General features: G+C 38.4%; 1 protein-coding gene across 3 annotated transcripts in view; it reads left to right on the top strand.

Moving 5' to 3' along the window:
* Kcnip4 (potassium voltage-gated channel interacting protein 4) overlaps window positions 1–19,356 on the top strand; it is a 1,036,530-nt gene that overhangs the window by 1,009,244 nt on the left and 7,930 nt on the right. For all 3 annotated transcript variants that reach the window (XM_050150152.1, XM_050150151.1, XM_050150150.1), the window contains one exon: window positions 1,517–1,587. In XM_050150152.1, coding sequence (XP_050006109.1) covers window positions 1,517–1,587 — 71 coding nt within the window. The remainder of the gene's footprint in view (window positions 1–1,516; window positions 1,588–19,356) is intronic.

Here is a 19,356-nt window from a genome sequence, read left to right as displayed (position 1 = left end):
GGGGGAGGGAGAGAGAGAGAGAGAGAGAGAGAGAGAGAGAGAGAGAGAGAGAGAGAGAACCACTCACATGGTTTAAATCAGTGATGCATTATATTGTATTTAGATTATATTTAGCAATGAGAGATGAGTGGAGCTGTTACTATCATTTCTGGGAAACCAAATGTGCAGTCAGCTTTGACATGCATAGCTTCATGCTAATGACCAATGACTTTGATGAAATACTGAGGAAAAATATTGGTTATGTATTTCACAATCTATAAAGTGTAGAGAGAAATTTGGATTTCCTCTCACAGAACGTAGAAACTTTGAAAGAAGATGAGCAGTTTTGCTTGTTCCGATTTGGAAAAGTAATTTCCCATCCCTGCTACTCTGATTTAGAGCCTTGGCAGCCTTTTAAAATGAATTCATAATGTCAGAAAGGAAAAGAAGTTATAGTAAATCCCAGTAAATATAAAAAGCAAAAGTCACAAAATAGAAATTAATGAACTTTTAAGCAGAAGATAAAGGGCTAGAAGCAAAAGGCTGAAAGGTTACATTTTTGCGGGGTAAAGTCTAAAGGCTAAAACCCATGAGATGAAGCATTTAACACACTCATGTAAATTTTATCAAGAATTGAGCACAAAAGCATGTAAAGACCAAAGCTGGGCATTAAGAAAAGAAAACAAAGACAAATACTTTTTAAATGAAAACTGAAGAAAGTTCAGAGATTATTGAAACAAAAGAAAAGCAAAAAAGAGGGAAGGAAGATACGTGAGAAAGGAACACAGGGGAAGAGTTAGATTTTAGAGACCTTCCGTGACTTTAGACAGCATCCAGATAAATGGGCTTTCTGAGTCATCCATGTTTGTCCTAATTACTTAGCGCATGAATTCCTCCCAGGACACAAACAGGAAAGTGGAACCCTATTGCATGCAATGACATCTAAATAGGAATCTCAGGCTCCACAAATTCTCTAAATCTTATCCACCAGAGGTTTCGTAAGTCACCACTGTCCCAAACCCACAAGAAAAATTTATTGGTTATGGTATGACCTCAAAAACTTTATGTCTTATATCTATCTCTTAGTAACTATGTGACATTGGTGGTAGTTTCTCAACATCTTTAAGTCTAAAAATACTTATTTGAGCTATAAAAACAATGGCCATACTAATCATGACAGAGGTATTAAAGATATCACTTTATCTCTGTCTTATTATTTGGCTTCTTACTTCTTTATTAATGGAGATAAAATGTTGCCAAGCACCAAACAATGTCCATTATTTTGGCATCCACCTATGGAACCAGTACTCATTTCAGGGTTGGGATCAACACACACTATCTCATTTTGAGATTATTCCTAACTGGAGGCTCACGGAAAACATTTGTCACCGATGGTCTCAGAATGTTGCTCATTCCTATGAATCTCAAGTTGCAATTCACTAAAGAAAGAGGATGGGCAGCAGAGATCAAATAAACAAGTTAAAGAAAGGAGCTATCGAAACAATAATTTAATGATGTCTCTTTTTCAATGTTTTAGACTCCACAACATATGCACATTTTCTGTTCAATGCATTCGATACGGACCACAATGGCGCTGTGAGTTTTGAGGTAAGCTTTAGCCTCCTGTTCTACCATTTGATGTAAGACATTTTGAAAGGGATTTTGTTCTTTGTAGTAGAAAAGTTAGGGGGATGATAGTCGCTCATTTTTTGAAATGTCCAAGAACACCTCCTTCCTCTTTATTATGCTGTAATGCAATTGTTTTTATCTTTCCAAAGTTGGACAAATTACAACCTACATTTAGTCTACTTTCAAAGATGTGCTATCTGTTCATGCATGGCTTTCCTCAACAGCAGCATGAGGACAATCCCAGAAGGCTAATAATTGATCTGGCATTTATTGGTACTTACTATGGGCCAGTACTTGGAAATATAGAAGTAATATACTTAATCTTTGCTGCAGGAGCCTAGTAAATGTAGAGTAATGCAAGATATGTAATACAAAAATAATCCTGCCTTCACCAGTCCTAGAAGCTTGCAATAAAAATAAAAATTTCAAGTGACCTACAGCAAAAGCATATAGTGTTCTTCATGAAATTTGGAATATAATAACCTTAATAAAATTGTGTTCTCTCTCATACAGAAAGGGGGAGGGAGAGAAAGAGGAAATATGATAGATGTACATAGATTCACAGACAGACAGACAGACAGATAGACAGACATTAACTATGATTAGAGAAAATGTCTTTTATGGGATTCATCTGAGACTGAGCAGGTCATAGGTAAGAATATATTTAAATGTGGATGCTATAAATGGAATATGCACTTGGGATAGCTATCTGTGACTTTTACATTTGGTAAGAAACTTGGGAGAAAAATATTTTGTTCACAGGCTTGCTTAAATTCTGAATGATTGTATTTAGTCTCTGGGAAGATGAAGTATCTATTTTTTTTTGAATAAGCAAGCTAGGATTTTATTGTTTTACCTAAAATGCTTTATCTCTTCTATTTTCTTCACTATAATGAAATTACTCCTAGTTATGAACTAACTTTTTTCAGTTATTATTGAAGTAATAGAAAAGAGACATTTTTGAAAAAAATTCTTTCAACACTAATCATCTTAGAAAAGATTTTAAAATGCACATTTAAATAAATAACTAAGATAGAATCCAACTTTACAACATAATTATTACTTGATGAATATTTCGCATAAAAATTTTCAATAGGAAAATTCATAAAGGGACATAGCATAATTATTTTAAAGAATTAACTTATAATTGTTGAGAAGAATTGATAGCTAGTAAAAGAATTTCTATTTCCCAATATTTACATATAACTGATATTTAGTATTTGTGCAGTACAGGAGTTCACCAACATGTACATACTCCTCCAACAATGAGAACAACTTCCCTAGTCACATCATAAATTCCAAATAATCAGTTACGATCAGTGTTAATGATCCCTGTAGGTATTTGTAAACTAACCTAGTGACTGAGGAAGTTCCCATTTTAGATGTGTTACCCAGCATTGCCTTCTCAGAAAAAAAGAAAAACAATTCAAAATTCTTAGTAAAGATTATGCTGAACATGCTTTCTTTTTACACCACCATAAACTCAAAATTTAATATAGTCTCAAATTGGTAAGTCCATGTAGGATGTAAATAAAATGTTCTTGCCCTGCTTTGCTCTTCTCTCTGTGTTTTCCAGACTTTGGGGTTTCTTTATTAGTTTATTCAGTGGTTAAGGAAAATTAGAAGTCTTCTTTTTCCCTGTATCTTAATACTGGATTAAGTTATTTTCAGATTTATTTAAGTGCCAATAATGCAAATATATGAGGGAATAAAACATCCAATAACGTTGTTCATTTCTGATACTAAATGAAGTTTATCTAGCGGTATTGTAGAAAATGAAATTGAATTCTAGTTCCTTTTTAGTATGGTGTACCAAATAGTCTGTAAGTTACTCAAGATTTTAGAGACGCATGTTAAAAATCAATGGAAGGATATAATAATGTTTTTTCATGTAACCTATGATTATAAATAACCCTCTTTCTCAAAAAAGTCTCTATATATTAATTTTTCCTTTTATCTTGTGGTGTATGTATGTGTGTGTGTCCATGTGTGTTGCCATGACACATACAATTCAATCAGAAACCAATTGGCAGTCATCAGTTTTCTGCCCCCTAGCATGAGGATTAGAAGACAAGAGAAATCAGAGCAAGTGTGTATGCAATCAGTCTCCAGCTTTAAACAGGAATGAAAAATGATGACGTGGAAGTGACCAGAGAGGAGTCAGGGTTCTGGACTAAGGTGATCATGGCCAAGAGTGACTGTACCTGCCTGAGCTCAGTATGAGTATTAAAAGTGATGTTTCACAGGAGGGGACAAAGGTTTTATTGGCATCAGTAGACTCCACTGAATGGGACATATAATCTAGAAAGGAGGCAAAAGAATACATGCAAGTAGACTGACATAGAGATACCTTTGGGTATATCTTCAAAAATATATTTTAAAATAATACAATTTTCACTGTATCTTGTCTAAAAATACTATATTGACAACATAGACTAATAATCCAGATATATCTATTTACAATTTTTAAAGACAAGTGTGTCATTATGTCCTGACACTGTAATAAAGCATGAAAAATAATCTCTACCGTTTGGAAAGATTTTGCCCTCTAAGAGACCTCTATGGTTCTTTAATGTTGAATTTGGGTGATTGTTTTATTGTAAGAAACAATTGCTCTCCCAAGGGAAATTTTACATATAATGGAACAAGTATTTAGCAATACCGTCTGCTGTCATCATGTGCAGATATTTAAGGGCTGCTATGAAGGGCATTAGAAATGGTTCTTAGTTTTGAATATTCTCACCGTCTAAATAATTCATTGTACCTAAAATGCCTTTTTATTCGAGGAATGCATGATACCTAGTGAACCGTCTATGCATCCATCTAGTGTAGTTACAATCGCCCTGCAGCGTTTTAGCAAAGTGACTAACCTGAGACATTGGTGTCAATGGTGGGGTTTATTAAAGGCTGCGCTTATAATCTTGTATTCTGAATAGATACTATCTGAAATTGGATTTAAATATCGAATTAGAATATTAATTAAAAGAGTATTTCAATCTGATTAACAGAATTCATAATTGTTTGAGCCATACACTTTTCTCTGCCCTTCCTCTCACCTCTCATTCAACCCTCTTCCATGGTCCCCGTGCTCCCAATTTACTCAAATCTTGTCTTTTTATACTTCCCATGTAGTTTAGATCCATGTATGTATCTCATAGGGTCCTCATTGTTGTCTAGGTTCTCTGGAATTGTGAATTGTAAACTAATTTTCTTTGCTTTAAGTTTAAAAACAACTTATGAGTGGATGTTCAATCGTACCCACAAGAATATATGCTCAACTATGTTCATATCAGCATTGTTTGTCATAGCCAGAATCTGGAACCAACCTAAATGTCCCTTGGCCAAAGAATGGATAAGGAAAATGTGGTACATTTACACAATGGAGTACTACCCAGCAGAAAAAAAAATGACATCTTGAAATTTACAGGCAAATGGATGGAGCTAGAAAACATCATATTGAGTGAGGTAACCCAGACCCACAAGATGAAGTATCTATTATTTTACTTTGTAATTTCAGTGTCCAGGAGATGATAGATAGACAGACGAGCAAACAAACGGGCAAATAGATACTAAAGAATTGCATTAAAGTATTTAGGAGATATATTATTTAGGGGGTATATTTTCTATTTTGAAAGGGTGAAGGAGGATGAAGCTGACACACATGAAAAAAATTCTAATTAGGATCCTAACAAAGTAAATGAGATGGTCAAATGAGACTAGCTAAAAAAAAAAAGAACCTATTATAGAACTGACTGCAAGAGCAAAGACTGTTTGATGCTTTTTCATGTATTATGTCTTGAGAAACTAGCAGAAGCTGATCAGGGAATACAGGCTTGATATGGGAAGTATGAGGGAGACCCTGGGTGGAATATATCATGCTGAGAATAAAGATAAAACATCTGTAGATCTTCTGGAAGACAGGATAAAAATATATGAGAGGCTTGGGAAAGGAAGCAGAGACTGCCTCTAAGGGCAGGCTGCCAACTAAGGAGGCTGAAGACTGTCTTTTAGAAGAAAAGGATGGCTGAGAAGGTTTCAACAGGGCTGTTCATGTCTGTGAGCTATGTTCCTGGAACTTGGAGAGCAATTAGAAGTTATTTATTCTAAAAGTCCCGACAGAACCTGAGGAAAAACTGAACTGCAGTACAAGCCTTTGAGATAAGAAGAGAGATGAATTTAAAATTATTAAACATGAGCATAATAGAATTGTAACCGTCTGACAAGTTTAAGAGAGAAAAGAGTTTGGACTTGGACAACACTCTGAACACAAGGCTACAGGAAGGGAGGCTGAAGGAAGAAAGGTAGATCTTTGTAAATTATCAATCAGTGGTCCTAGGGTAGAATTTCCAGAGGTAACAAAATACCTTATCATGTATACTCTGTCCTCAGGAAGACCTCAGGCCATTGGTTTGAAAATTCTGTAACAGGAATCTCAAACATCATCTTAACAAAACTTAAGAAATATCCTATGAAGGGAAAGGCAGAAGGTGGCAGTGATTGAGGAAGAGTGAGCCAAGAAGTCAAGTCTGGGTGAGCAGGGTTAACCTGAAAGGAGAAACGGCAGTTACTGGGCCAAAGATAACACTGCAAAGGTGCCCAAGATCTCCTGAAATGCATACTTCTAGTATTTTAAGTCCTCCTAAGGAGAATATCCTATCAGTACTTATTATATAAGGCTAATACCAGCATAGCTGCAGTATAACTATGGTTTTAAAGTCAATAGTCTAGTTCAAGTACTAAAAAAAAAAAAATCAGAGTTAATTACAGAGAATGGCAGAGGTGAAAACTACTACTGATTCCATTACTTCAAAGAGTTTATCAGAAACATGATATTCTGCTATTGATGTCTCACAGAACTTTGTGTTCGGTTTTGCACGTGCATCACCTATTGTCAATGATGTGGGATAATATATAGCAATGCTTTTATTGTGTACAATTCTAGTAATTAAGATTAGGGCTTATTTGGATTTGGGAGGTTAGCCATGACAGTTGTGTGTGATATTCATATTGGTAGAATGCTTTTACTTTTAGTATAAACTACTCAATTCATAAATGTGAATAAATACTGAATGAAATTCAATTTTTAAACTGGGCTACTGCAGTCATATTTCTAAATTAATTAGCTACCTGGAAGGTATCTAGAAGATAGAAATGGTTTGAGAGGGAATGCATTTTTAATAGCAACAACCAACAGCATCCTGGGACAAATAACACAGACCATTCTGATTTTGAGATAAAGAAAAGTGGAAGATTTCTAGTATTTGCTTAATGGTAAAGGACAGAAATAACAAGTCAGGGGGGACCTATTTCCGATTATGACTCGATTCAGCCTCCTTCTTGCTACCAAGTCTATGTGGGAGTGATGGAGGAGGGTCATCTTTCTATCTGTTGTTTCGTTGGTTAAGTAATAAAGAAACTGCTTGTCCCTTTGATAGGGTAGAATTTAGATAGGCGGAGTAAACAGAACAGAATCCTGGGAGAAAGAAGCTGAGTCAGGGAGTCGCCATGATTCTCCCACCCGACACAGACGCAGGTTAAGATCTTCCCTGGTAAACCACCTCGTGGGCTACACAGATTATTAGAAATGGGTTAGATCAATATGTAAGAGCTAGCCAATAAGAGACTGGAACTAATGGGCCAGGCAGTGTTTAAAAAAATACTGTTTCCGTGTAATTATTTCGGGGAAAGCTATCCATGCGGGCAGCCAGGTGGCAGAACGCAGCCCGCTGCTCATCGCCCACTACCACTCTGCTCCTCACAATATGGGAGCCTCGATTTAGTACTTAAACCCTCTAGGTCTTAATATTTATATCACTACAATACCAGCAGTGAGGCAAATTCACAGATCAGAGTACAAATGGGAGTGGTGGGTTTGACTCTTGAGTCTGGAACCAAAAAAAAAAAAAAAAAAAAAAAAAAAAAAAAAAAAAAAAAAAAAAACTCAATATTTTTAGATTTTAGCAATAACATTTATTACTTCAGGAAATTTCTAAAAAAGGTAATTAATTCTGGAATTTATCATCACATTACAACAGATCACACTGTAATCTAGAGTAAACATATTCATGAAAAGACTAGCTAAACCATGTGAAATTATGACAGATTTTTATCTCAGAATTAGCATTCACTGTATTAAGTGCTTAATTGTTAGCATAATAGCTACTCAATGATTAAAAAAACATGCTTATATAGCTGTTATTATTTTAGGCATTATATTGAGTTAATTACATAATATTAATTTCTGTAACCCTTCTAGGTACTATGGTTATCTCCTCTTAGCAAATGAGAAAAGGGGGTCACAAAGTTAAATAATCGGCCCTACTTACACAGAATGTGTAACTCTCAAGATTCAAATTTAGGCTGCCTGGCCTCAAGCCATGGTTGGCACACATATAATTCTCCAATTTCATATACGTTTCACACCTGAAATCCCCACAGCTGGCTGAATTTTGTCTTTAAAGAGACTTCATACTTTAGAATTGTAACAACATAAATGAATAGATAACAGAGAGATAATTCATATACATTACAGCACATGCATAATATTAATGTCTCCAACAAAGTCTGTAGTAAACTATAACCAAATGTGTTACATCAGTTCAACAAAATATGGTAAGAGCCAGAGCCGCTATTGGCCATCTATCAGTGTACTCTCTGAACACATGTTTAGGCTTTTCCCAGCCTCTCCTGCACTGAGGAAGGGTTAACTGAGGTTTTGTGGACTGAGAGTGGTGGGAATAGTTTTCCATCCAATTTCCTCTGTGGAAATTGCAAGGGCAAGTGTCTCAGAAGACCTTTCAGCATAATAGAAGGGACCTGGATCCTTGACGAACCAGAGTCCCCTTCACGTTATTTCATGATGTGTAAGTTATAAATTATCTCTTATTTTTGCGGTCACAGATGAAGTTTTAGTATCCTTTGATTAAGGTAATAAATGGTGATAATATGTAGATAAGTAGCTAGATGATAGAGAATATATAAGAAATAGATAAATGATAGATAGATAATAAGATAGATAAATCAATAGATGATAGATAAGAGATTTTAGATTATAGATAATATATAGAGAGATAGATAGATTGATATATAGAGGTAGATATAGAGATAGATAGAAGACAGAAAAAAGATAGACAGACAGATATAGATAGAAGATAGACATATAGATAGAAGATACAAAGATAGATAGATAGATAGATAGATAGATAGATAGATAGATAATAGAAAGAAAAATAGATGATAGACAGATAGATAGATAATAGAAAGAAAGAAGGAAAGAAAGAAAGAAAGAAAGAAAGAAAGAAAGAAAGAAAGACAGACAGACATGTTAATTTAGTTTATTGCTTTGGCACTTTCAGCTCTTCTTCCATACTCGCAAAACATATTTTTAAGTTCATAATTTTTAAATAACTAGAGTAAAAAAAATGAAAGATTGGACTTTTCGCTATGTGTTAGAGACAACAAACTGAATTATATAAAAGACTGGCTTTTTTCGGTCATTTAGACAAGTGATTGGGAATCAGGGGTGAATCCTACTCATCTTGAGCAAAGCCTCTAAAACCCGAGGTCTTAAACAGCAGTTGGCATACTTTCCTATAACATACCAAATATTTTTTTTGCTATTTTGCAATTCAGGCAGCCTATTGCAGTCCATTCTACCAAATCACCAGTTCTACCATTATCACCTTGAGAGAATTCATATTGCTGAGAATTTCCCAGATTGTTCATGTTATTGAAATTGAGTTTAAGTGTTTGTTCTGTCATAATAATTCTGAAATAGGTACAATTGCTACTACACGTATTTGATGAGGTGGAGCTGAAAGAAAATGGTGTTTGCAGACAGCTCAATTCAGGCGGAAAGTGATGTGAGTGGCACCCCCTGGAGTTAGGCAGTGGAGGCATTGCCTCAAACTCATAGCTCTGTTATTCAGTGCTGACAAAATAGTATTTTCATACAACTATCAGTTAAGTCTATAGAAAACATTCTAGATGTGCCACTTTATTAAATGGCATAGTATTTTCTTTGAAATGTCAGGAGGGCGTTATTAGGCAATGTTTTCCATTGCTATAAAATTCCATTTTATCATCTTTGGCTTTCATTTACAGAGAGAGAGAGAGAGAGAGAGAGAGAGAGAGAGAGAGAGAGAGAGAGAGAGAGAGAGAGAGAGAGAGAGAGAGAGAGGAGAGAGGAGAGAGAGTTTCTTCCGTGTACAGAATTCTATCATTGTTTTCTGGTCATTTCAGGGGCCTCTGGTCTCTCTGAAGGCATCTCTAGAAATCGTTCAACTTCATTCATTCACTTAACAAATATCCATCAAGCACACTATGTGGCAAATACCCTTCAGTAGAGGCAGACGTGAAGAAAATAGGAAGAAATGCTTGTCTTGGTGAAAGCTGCATCCCCACATTTGGGACTAATTTCTGTAGAGCCCACCTGTTTTCAGTGTGAGGGTTCCTCACCTGGGCAAACGTTCTGTGGATCCCCCAGAACTGAGGTCCTGCTACATGCAGTCTAACTTTTCTTGTCACTCATCACTCCAGCTTCCTCACTTCTTAACATCAGAGGTCCAGCACTTTATGGCCCAGATGCATTCCCCTCCACTTTCTGTAACCTCCAACTACATGTCCTGTGACTCTCTTATGGCCAAGGCCTTCATATTCCCTAAAATTTTGGAACCAACAGAGTATAACAGGACAAGAAAAGTATACATACAATAAATATCTGTAACTGTTCCCATGGTCTGATGGACCAATCTCTTTTTTTATAACTCATTTTATAATAACTGCTTAATATTATCCATGTTTTGCACTTACATACAAATGCAGATAGCAGGGAAATCCCATGCAAGTACCTCTTTTTTATATCATAGGTTAATAGAACATTCTTGGTCCAGTTAAGGCATATGAACACATTATTATTAACTAAATTCCATACTATATTCAGATTTCTTTGGGTTTTCCTGGATGTCCTTTTTCTGACCCAAGTACCCCATGTAGGATTACATTTCATTTAGCCCTGGCCACATTTGATTTAGACAAAATGTCGCCATAGACTCTTGCTAATGCTGACAGTATCTTAGGCTTGCCTTGTTTGTAACCATCTTGAAAATTTTGAGGAGGTATTCCTCAGGCGTTTGGTAAAATGCCTTCAGTTCAGATTTCTATGATGGTTCTCTCTTGATTACATTAGGTTATTGGTTTGGGAAATGAGGAGTGCAGAGAGAGGGCTATTTTATCATGTAGAATGAGTTCAGACTGTCAAAATGATTCATGACAGTTGATGCTGGCCTTGTCTGACTGCCTAAAACAGTATTTGTTAAGTTGTGTAGTACAGTGTCTCCTCGTTTGCAAAACAATGCTCATTAGAAAGAAATCGTTGTGCATGAAGGGAAGCAAAGGAGATAACATAGTTATTTGGAATTCTACATGGACAGTCTGTCCTTCCATCTCCAGGCAGAAATAAATAAATGCACCACTTATTTATATTACTGTGGGCTCATGGATGTTTATTTTATATCTTGCATTAAAAGCCTGTGTGACCCCACTTATCCTGATACTCATACTGCTGTAGTATAGTCAGGAAGAAATGTTTCTGTTGGCTCTGTTGTCACTTTAACTTACCTCTATTTAAAGCTGTTGAGACTAAAATATTCATCTAATGAGGACAGAAAATTATTTCACATGAAAAATTTTCATTGCTAGTAAGGTCAAGGGTCCTGGTTACAATCTGTTCAGACTCCACAATCTGAAGTCAGTATCTGTGGCTCTCAGCCCAGGTTGTAACCCTGGACATATACCTATTAGACAGCATCTTTAAGCTACTCCTACCATCCAATAGCATTTATATCTGCACGTAAATACACAAACTGATTCTGCTGACTTTTCAGAGGCCCTTTTTCTAATATATTTATTCACTGGTGTAAACAATTATGAATTCCTGCCAGGCAGTGGTGGTGCATGCCTTTAATCTTAGCACTCAGGAGGCAGAGACAGGTGGATCTCCTGTTTGAGTTTGAGGCCAGACTGGTCTATCAGGTGAATTCCAAGACAGCTAGTGCTACACTGAGGAAACCTGTCTCAAAAAGCACTGACACCTCTAACTGTTCTGTAATGCCACTCGTCAGAGACTGAAGTGGACTGGCGCTCCCCCCCTCACATCACCCCACAATTCTTTCCTAAAAAGCCAGCAATGACTGTGAGGCTCACATTGGTAGCTTGATATTCTACATGACCACAGGCCTTGACCTCAGTCCAAACTAAAAGGGAAGCCTGGAATTCGAACCAGAAGTCTGTTTCTGCTTCCAACACTGCTTTTCCAAGCTCAGTGCTTTTTGTCACAGCCCTGAGCACCCATCTACAAAGCGAATACAACAGCACAGTGTGCATTCCTCGGGTGACATGGGCAGCTGGCATTTTCTAACAAAAGGCACTGCGGAGCCAGACAGTCCTCAAAGTAACAATGTCTCATCATGATTACATTAAATTTCTGTGTCTTAGGGCCACTTACTAATTCTTATTCCTTAGGAAAATGAGACAAAATTTGGAGAAAAAGAGAAAAAAGTTTGCTGCAGAATCATTTCTAAAAAGAAACATTTTAATTAATTTACATATTCAACAATAGGAAGTAACGAAATGAGTTGTTTTATATCCATATCACTGTGCAGCATGCAAGCTTCAAATGAAGCCATGGAGGTACAGAAATTAGAGTTCAGTGACCATAACATTTTAGAAAAATAGTGAGAGAAAAATGAAGGCTATCATCATGATAACTTCAAGTTCAGGTCCATGGTTGCATAAAATTACATTTCCATTAATGTGCGTTTGTATCTCTCTGGGTGGTGGTGGATTGCCATTTAAAGTATGATTCTTGGGGGCTGGAGCAATGATTCTGCATTTAAGAGCATGGGTTGCTCTTCTACAGGACAAGGGGTTCAATTCTCAACGCCCACATGGCAACTCACAACTGTCTGTAGCTCCAGTTCCAGGGGATCCAGTTCCAACTTCCGGCCTTTAAAGGCCCAGACATTCATGCAGGCAAAACTCCACATAACAGAGTAAAAAAGAAATCTTAAAAATTAAAAAAAATGTGATTCTTATTGTGGTTCAAAATGTTCAGAAGTCATTGATTAAACTATTATATCAAAGCATAAAATTATTCCTGTTTTGTAAACATGATACATTTTTATGAATCAAACCATACAATTACTTCAAAGAGGTCACAAAAGATTTTCAGTAATGTGACAAAATATTTGTAATAGTAAATAAAATTACCAAATAATATGTGATGGTAGTAAATACTAAAATGCTGGTATAAGTGCAACAATGATATAATGTGCAACATGCATATGTAATCCTGTAACATATGCATATAGAATAAAATATATCCAGTATCTACAACACACTTAAGATCATATGTATGGGCTGGGCGGTGGTGGCGCACCCCTTTAATCCCAGCACTCGGGAGGCAGAGGCAGGTGGATCTCTGGGAGTTCGAGGCCAGCCTGGTCTACAAGAGCTAGTTCCACGACAGGCACCAAAGCTACAGAGAAACCCTGTCTCGAAAAAACAAACAAACAAACAAAAAAAAAAAAAGATCATATGTATGGCTTTTATTATAAATGTATGCTCAGATATATGTGAGAAAATACAGAATGGAAATAATATTAATAGATGTTAGACTTATGTGTGCTTACAGGATTTTTCAGTACAGCTTTCTTTATATCAGGGATGATGTTTGTAATTGTATTTATTGTATACATATTTATGAATATTATTTAACACTTATCAAATCCTTAAAGGCCACCAGGGAGGTTAAATCAAGGAACTTATATTTTTAATTTAGTATCACTACAATCACTCTCCAGGGCACTAACTATTTAAAAAGATATGACTGCATCTGGAAGGCCCACGCAGGCAGATGATGCCTGGAAGGCCCAAGCAGGTTGACCAACTCTGCTACCACCCTGTCTCAGATCCAGCACTTTGAGTAGGTTCAACCCAATATTGACTCCATCCACGAGCTACTAGAGTACACAAAGGAGCTTGTCCTGCAAAATCAGCTGTCATTGTGAATAGGGCCAGCCCCCAAAACGAAGCTGCTCTGGCTGTAGCCCACCTGGCTTGCCCTGCTGGGAGACTGAGTCACGTGGTCAGTGGTACTGCCTGCAGGCTACAAGCACAGAGGCAGAGATGTGTGGCAGCCTGGAGCTCTCACCTGCCTCCTGATTCCCTGCCTAGCTACAAGATCACTCTGACTCTGGACAAGAGCAAGATATATGAGATGAATCTCAGCGGTGATCCAGTATTTACAGTGCTTCAAAACCTTGAACCAAGTCTCTTGCCAACACAAAGGTGGCTCCCTTAACTAAGACATGTGCTTCCCTGCTCCCCTATCCAACCTTCCTTTATCCCAATCTTCCTGTTTCCCCAAGTTCCCCCAATCCTCCCCTTCTCACTTTTCTCTCCCCATCCCCCCTTATCCCCATTCCACCCCACCCCCAAGATCCCAATTTTCTCCCCGGCAATTTTGTCTACTTCCCATAGCCAAGAGGATAAGTATATGATTTTCCTTGGGTTCACCTTCTTATTTAGCTTCTTTAGGTTCACCAGGTATACACTCTGTGACCTTTATTTATGGCTAGAAACCAATTATGAGTGAGTATATCCCATGTTCATCTTTTTGGGTCTGGGTTACCTCGCTCAGGATAGTGTTTTCTATTTCCATCCGAACAATGAGGGCTGATGAGAAGCCAAGGACAATGGCACGGGGTTTTGATCCTACTTCATTCATGTTCTGGCTTGGTGGGAGCCTAGCTAGTTTGGATGTTCACCTTCCTAGACATGGACGGAGGGGGCAGGACCTTGGACTTTTCACAGGGCAGGGAACCCTGACTGCTCTTTGGACTGGAGAGGGAGGGGGAGAGGAGTAGGGGGAGGGTGAGGAGGGTGGGAGGAGGGGGAGGGAAATGGGAGGCTGGGAGGAGGCGGAAACTTTTTTTTCCTTTTCTCAATAAAAAAAAAAAATCCTTGAACCAGGCCAATGACTGGTTGAAAGGAATATATGCAAGTAAAGCTATTTGAGCAAAAACTGTACTGCATATTATACAGTATATTATACACTGTAGTTTCCAATGGCATTACATCAAATGAATATGCAGTGGAGAGGTGGAAAAGATGGAGCAACAGAGCGGTGCATGCTCCGTGGAGAGAAGTGGAACTAGAGATGGCACTGATAAGTGTGAGAGAAGGGTAAGGTCAATGGTGGAACACGTTGCCCGGTTGGGTAGGCAGGGTGGTGTGCGGCAGCCTGGAATTTGTGCAGACTCAACAGTTGAACACGCTGCCCAACAGCATGGCCACCCTGGCTCTGAGCAATGACAGGAAGTCCAAGATGAAGAAAACAAGTTACAGCACACACGGGTGTCTTAATGACTTCCTGTGCCTAGTCTGTCACCTCTGTAACCTTTAGCGAGTCGTTTACTGTTTCCTATCTGGACTTGGTTGCATCTGCCTCCAGATGGGTTATTCTCAGTCAGGGTCATCTTTGGCTGACAGAAGAAAGAATGACTAAAGCTCGGGAATAGTCAGCAGCTGCCCTGAGACTGCGTAAAGGGATGTCAGGTGGAAGAGAAAGATGTTGAAATAGGGACGGCGGCAGGGCTGCGTCCCCGGCACCCGGCCGCCCGCATGGCTAGCTTATGCCCAGAAATAATTACACGGAAACTGTATTCTTTCAAACACTGCCTGGCCCGGATAGTTCCAGTTCCTTATGGCTAGCTCTTACATATTGTTCTAACCCATTTCTAATATTCTGTGTAGCCCACGAGCTGGCTTACCAGGGAGGATCTTAACCTGCGTCTGTCTGGAGCGGGAGAACCATGGCGACTCCTCACACAGCTTCTTTTTCCCAGCATTCTCCTCTGTCTACTCCGCCTACCTAATTTTCTATCCAATAAAATGGGCCAAGGCAGTTTCTTTATTAATAAGAAATCACTCCCACATCATTTCCCCTTTTTCTGTTTAAACAAAAAAGAAAGGCTTTAACTTTAACATAGTAAAATTACATATAACAAAACAGTTATCAAGTAAGAATTACAGTTACAATATTTATATCTATTTTATCTCTTATCATAACTAAGGAAAACTATAACTAACCATTCTTCAACTCCATCAAAGACTCCAGAAGGATATAATATTACCTATCAAACAAGAAATAAGAAAACTCTAGAAATGACAGAGACATCTCGCTGCCTGGACAGTCACCCAAAGTTCCTCTGTACCGTTGGGGCATCCATCTTCGGCCTACAGGCCCATAGTATCCAGCAGACATTCTCATCAAGCAAGAAATTCCAAAGACAGTTCAGTCACTTTTTGCTGTGTCCTGCAGAATGTCTCACAGACTCTTTCATGAAGCAGGAACCCCAAAAGGTCATCTCACCTTTAGGCAAGTTCAGCAGTCCTCTCTCTGCGGGTTCTCTGTGTCCAGTTTATGCAACAGTCCAGGCAAGAGCAGTTTCTTGCCCAAATGGCTATCAAACTCCATAAGGATTCTCTTCGATGCCCATCTTCCTCTTGAAATAGATTGGTGCTGCCAGGAGCAAATGTGTCTCATTGTCATGAAAAACCCTAAGTTATTAAAATATCTTAAATGCCATATTCTGCAGCCTTTGAAAGATATGAAGAATGCCTATCTAACTAAAATATCTCTCTATATATCTAGAAAATCTAACTAACATGACTACAAGCTTAAGTATTAGCGATGATTATCCATTAACAACCTATATTTCCTAATTATACATTACATTTTTAAATGAACTACACAATCACAATACCTTAATCAAGATCAAAAATACATATACATATAACAAAATTGACCATAAAATCCATACCAATGCAAATTATTCATATCTATATCATATCCCCCTTTAAATGTAAAAGAACATTTATAAACAATATTTGGGAACATGGGCGTAGTTTTTTCTCTACAAACTGCTTCCTGCTGAATAGGGGCGTCGTTAATTAGGTTGTTCATGATATAACCTGTATGCTAGTTTCATCTCAGTTGGCAATTGAGCGAAGCAATTTTTTGAGGGTATTCACAGCAACCTTTCAGGAGGGCGTGGTCTATCATACCAAATCGGAATAGATGCAATCCACAGGGTCTCATCCTCTGCAAAAACAAAAGAAGACCCTCTCCAAAGCATCATATCCTTAGACCCAAATTCTGAAATCATAATACCCTTATATCCATTTTGGTTTAGATTGGCAGCCCATGTAATGAAATGTCTCTCTGTACTTAGCTCCTTCACAGTCAAAAATTTTAAAGAAAACACAATGTACATAATCCAGACTCTCTGTGAATTTTCCATTTTTACGTGGCTTATATTTCTTTATTTCTTTTAATCTATAACTCTCTGTACTTCTGTACTCTGTCTCTTTAAAGACTTTACCCTTTTTCTTTTTAAGACATTAACTTTATTCTTTATATTCTTTTTCTTCTCTTTCCCAAGCCTACGTACATTTATCCAACAGTGTCTGAATCTGTTTTATTGTGAATCTGTAATTTCTTTACTATACAGGAGCATTTCTTAAAATGTTAAGCATTTCTTAAAAACTTAAGTTGCACCATTTACAGGTAATACGGTACTGCCTGTGTCCTGCCCAGTCTAAACCTTAACTGCACGGTTTTAAGGTAATTACGGTAGTTCCTGCCTGAGATCAGCACAGTTCAGCATGGAGCAGCCGCTCCTGCCTCAGAGTCATTTGGTGCTTCTGAGCTGAGCACAGTTCCAGGCACACAGCAGTTCACATTGGAGCCGCAATCAGCAGTTTAATTCTGAGACTGAGTGTGCAGCACAGAAACTCTTTTCATCCAAGTTACAGCCAAATCTGACATGCAGAGCACTGCGCAGTCTGAAAACGCGTCTCTGTATGGCGGCAGGAATCCGCCATGCTCTTCCGCCTGCCTAAGCCTGATTCTGCCTTCTGCCCAGGTGCAGGCGGGGAGCGCTGAGCCATCTGCACGGTCTCAGAGCACTCTCCTCCGATCCCAAGCGGGAACACAAACATCCAGTCCCATAAAAGCCTTGAAATGCTTTAAAGCCAGAGTTCACGCTGGCAGTACAGCCCTATGAAGCCGCGCTTTAAAATGACGCAGCTTTTTTTCTGCTGCTATTGCTGAATCAGGAAATCTCTTTATGGCACGCCACCAACAGAGAGCAAAACTCTGTGTTAAACTCTGTTTCCCTTATTTTTAAGCCTTCTCAGGTTTTTAAGTGGATTTAGCCCATCACGTCTGGGCGCCATCTGTTGAAATAGGAGCGGCAGGGCTGCGTCCCCGGCACCCGGCCGCCCGCATGGCTAGTTTATACCCAGAAATAATTACACGGAAACTGTATTCTTTCAAACACTGCCTGGCCGGCGGGAGAACCATGGTGACTCCTCACACAGCTTCTTTTTCCCAGCATTCTCCTCTGTCTACTCCGCCTACCTAATTTTCTATCCAATAAAATGGGCCAAGGCAGTTTCTTTATTAATAAGAAATCACTCCCACATCAGAAAGACCTCAGCTGAACAGGACTAGGTTCTTACTACGTCAGCCCTTGCTCTCTGTCTTCTAGAGAAGGGTCTACAATAGTTGTACTTTTAATTATGGAAGGGTTTATCAAGAATATAGTAAGCCAAATATAAAGAGAGAGAGAGAGAGAGAGAGAGAGAGAGAGAGAGAGAGAGAGAGAGAGAGAGAGAATATCAAAATATTATCAAATTGGGTTCTAAAAGCCTCTAGCAGAAATCAGCTTAGGAAGTCTCTTAACGGCTGCATTTCCAGATAGAGAACCCTGGGCAGAACAGTGTCCCCTTGGGCAAGGTGTTCAAGTATAAGAAGGACGAGTAACTCCAGGAAAGTAGGATCATCAAATTGAGAATTAGAGACATTTACACACATCCAGCAGAAACTGACCGGGGAAATTGAGGGAGTCAGCTGTAGTTTCTACTTCTTTCCCCCTTAGGCATTTTCAGAACACAGGATAGAGAGCAGTAGTCCTGTTGGGAATGGTTTATCTCTAGTTATTTTATAATAAAAAGATAGTTTTACTCCTGGGCTGTTTTGTTCTCCCCCTTCCCTGTGACAGAGTTAGGGCAGGAACCTTGGGTCATAGCCACTGTTTAGTGTAAGCCTGTTCAAGATACTTAGAACTTACAATGAATGTATGCATAAAAGGAGTGCGTTCCTTAATAAGACTAGAAATCATAGACTAACGGAAGACAACAGTGTGGTCTTTATTGGCTCATAGAAATGAAAAGGCCAGAAATGCTCTAACTGCACACTGAGTGAGGGTGGCCCACTTTGACAGCAAGATGCTACCAACAGCCCTTGAATTTTGTGATTAACTTCCTGTCATACAGGGAAGAACACCTTTAACCTGGTTAACTTTCCTTAGAAGAGTCCAAGACCCTCAGAATCACGTAGACTTGGACTAGGTTCAGTAATAATGTCAGCCTCAAATCTGGTGGTCTTGGCCAGAGCTGACAGGCCATGTTCTATTACTAGAGACAGAAATGATATTGGGTGCATGATACACTAATAGAAACATATCCAAAGCTGGTCGGTGGTAGTGCATGCCTTTAATCCCAGCACTCTGGAGGCAGAGGCGGGCAGATCTCTGTGAGTTTGAGGCCAGCCTGGTCTATAAGAGCTAGTTCCAGGACAGGCTCCAAAGCTACAGAGAAACCTTGTCTCAAATATATATA

This window comes from Alexandromys fortis, unplaced genomic scaffold (genome assembly GCF_014885135.2).
Source record: "Alexandromys fortis isolate MF-2015 unplaced genomic scaffold, M_Fortis_MF-2015_v1.1 scaffold_0, whole genome shotgun sequence".
NCBI lineage: Eukaryota > Metazoa > Chordata > Mammalia > Rodentia > Cricetidae > Alexandromys > Alexandromys fortis.
The sequence above is the reverse complement of the archived record's forward strand: the minus strand, read 5'-3'. Positions and strand labels throughout refer to the sequence as shown.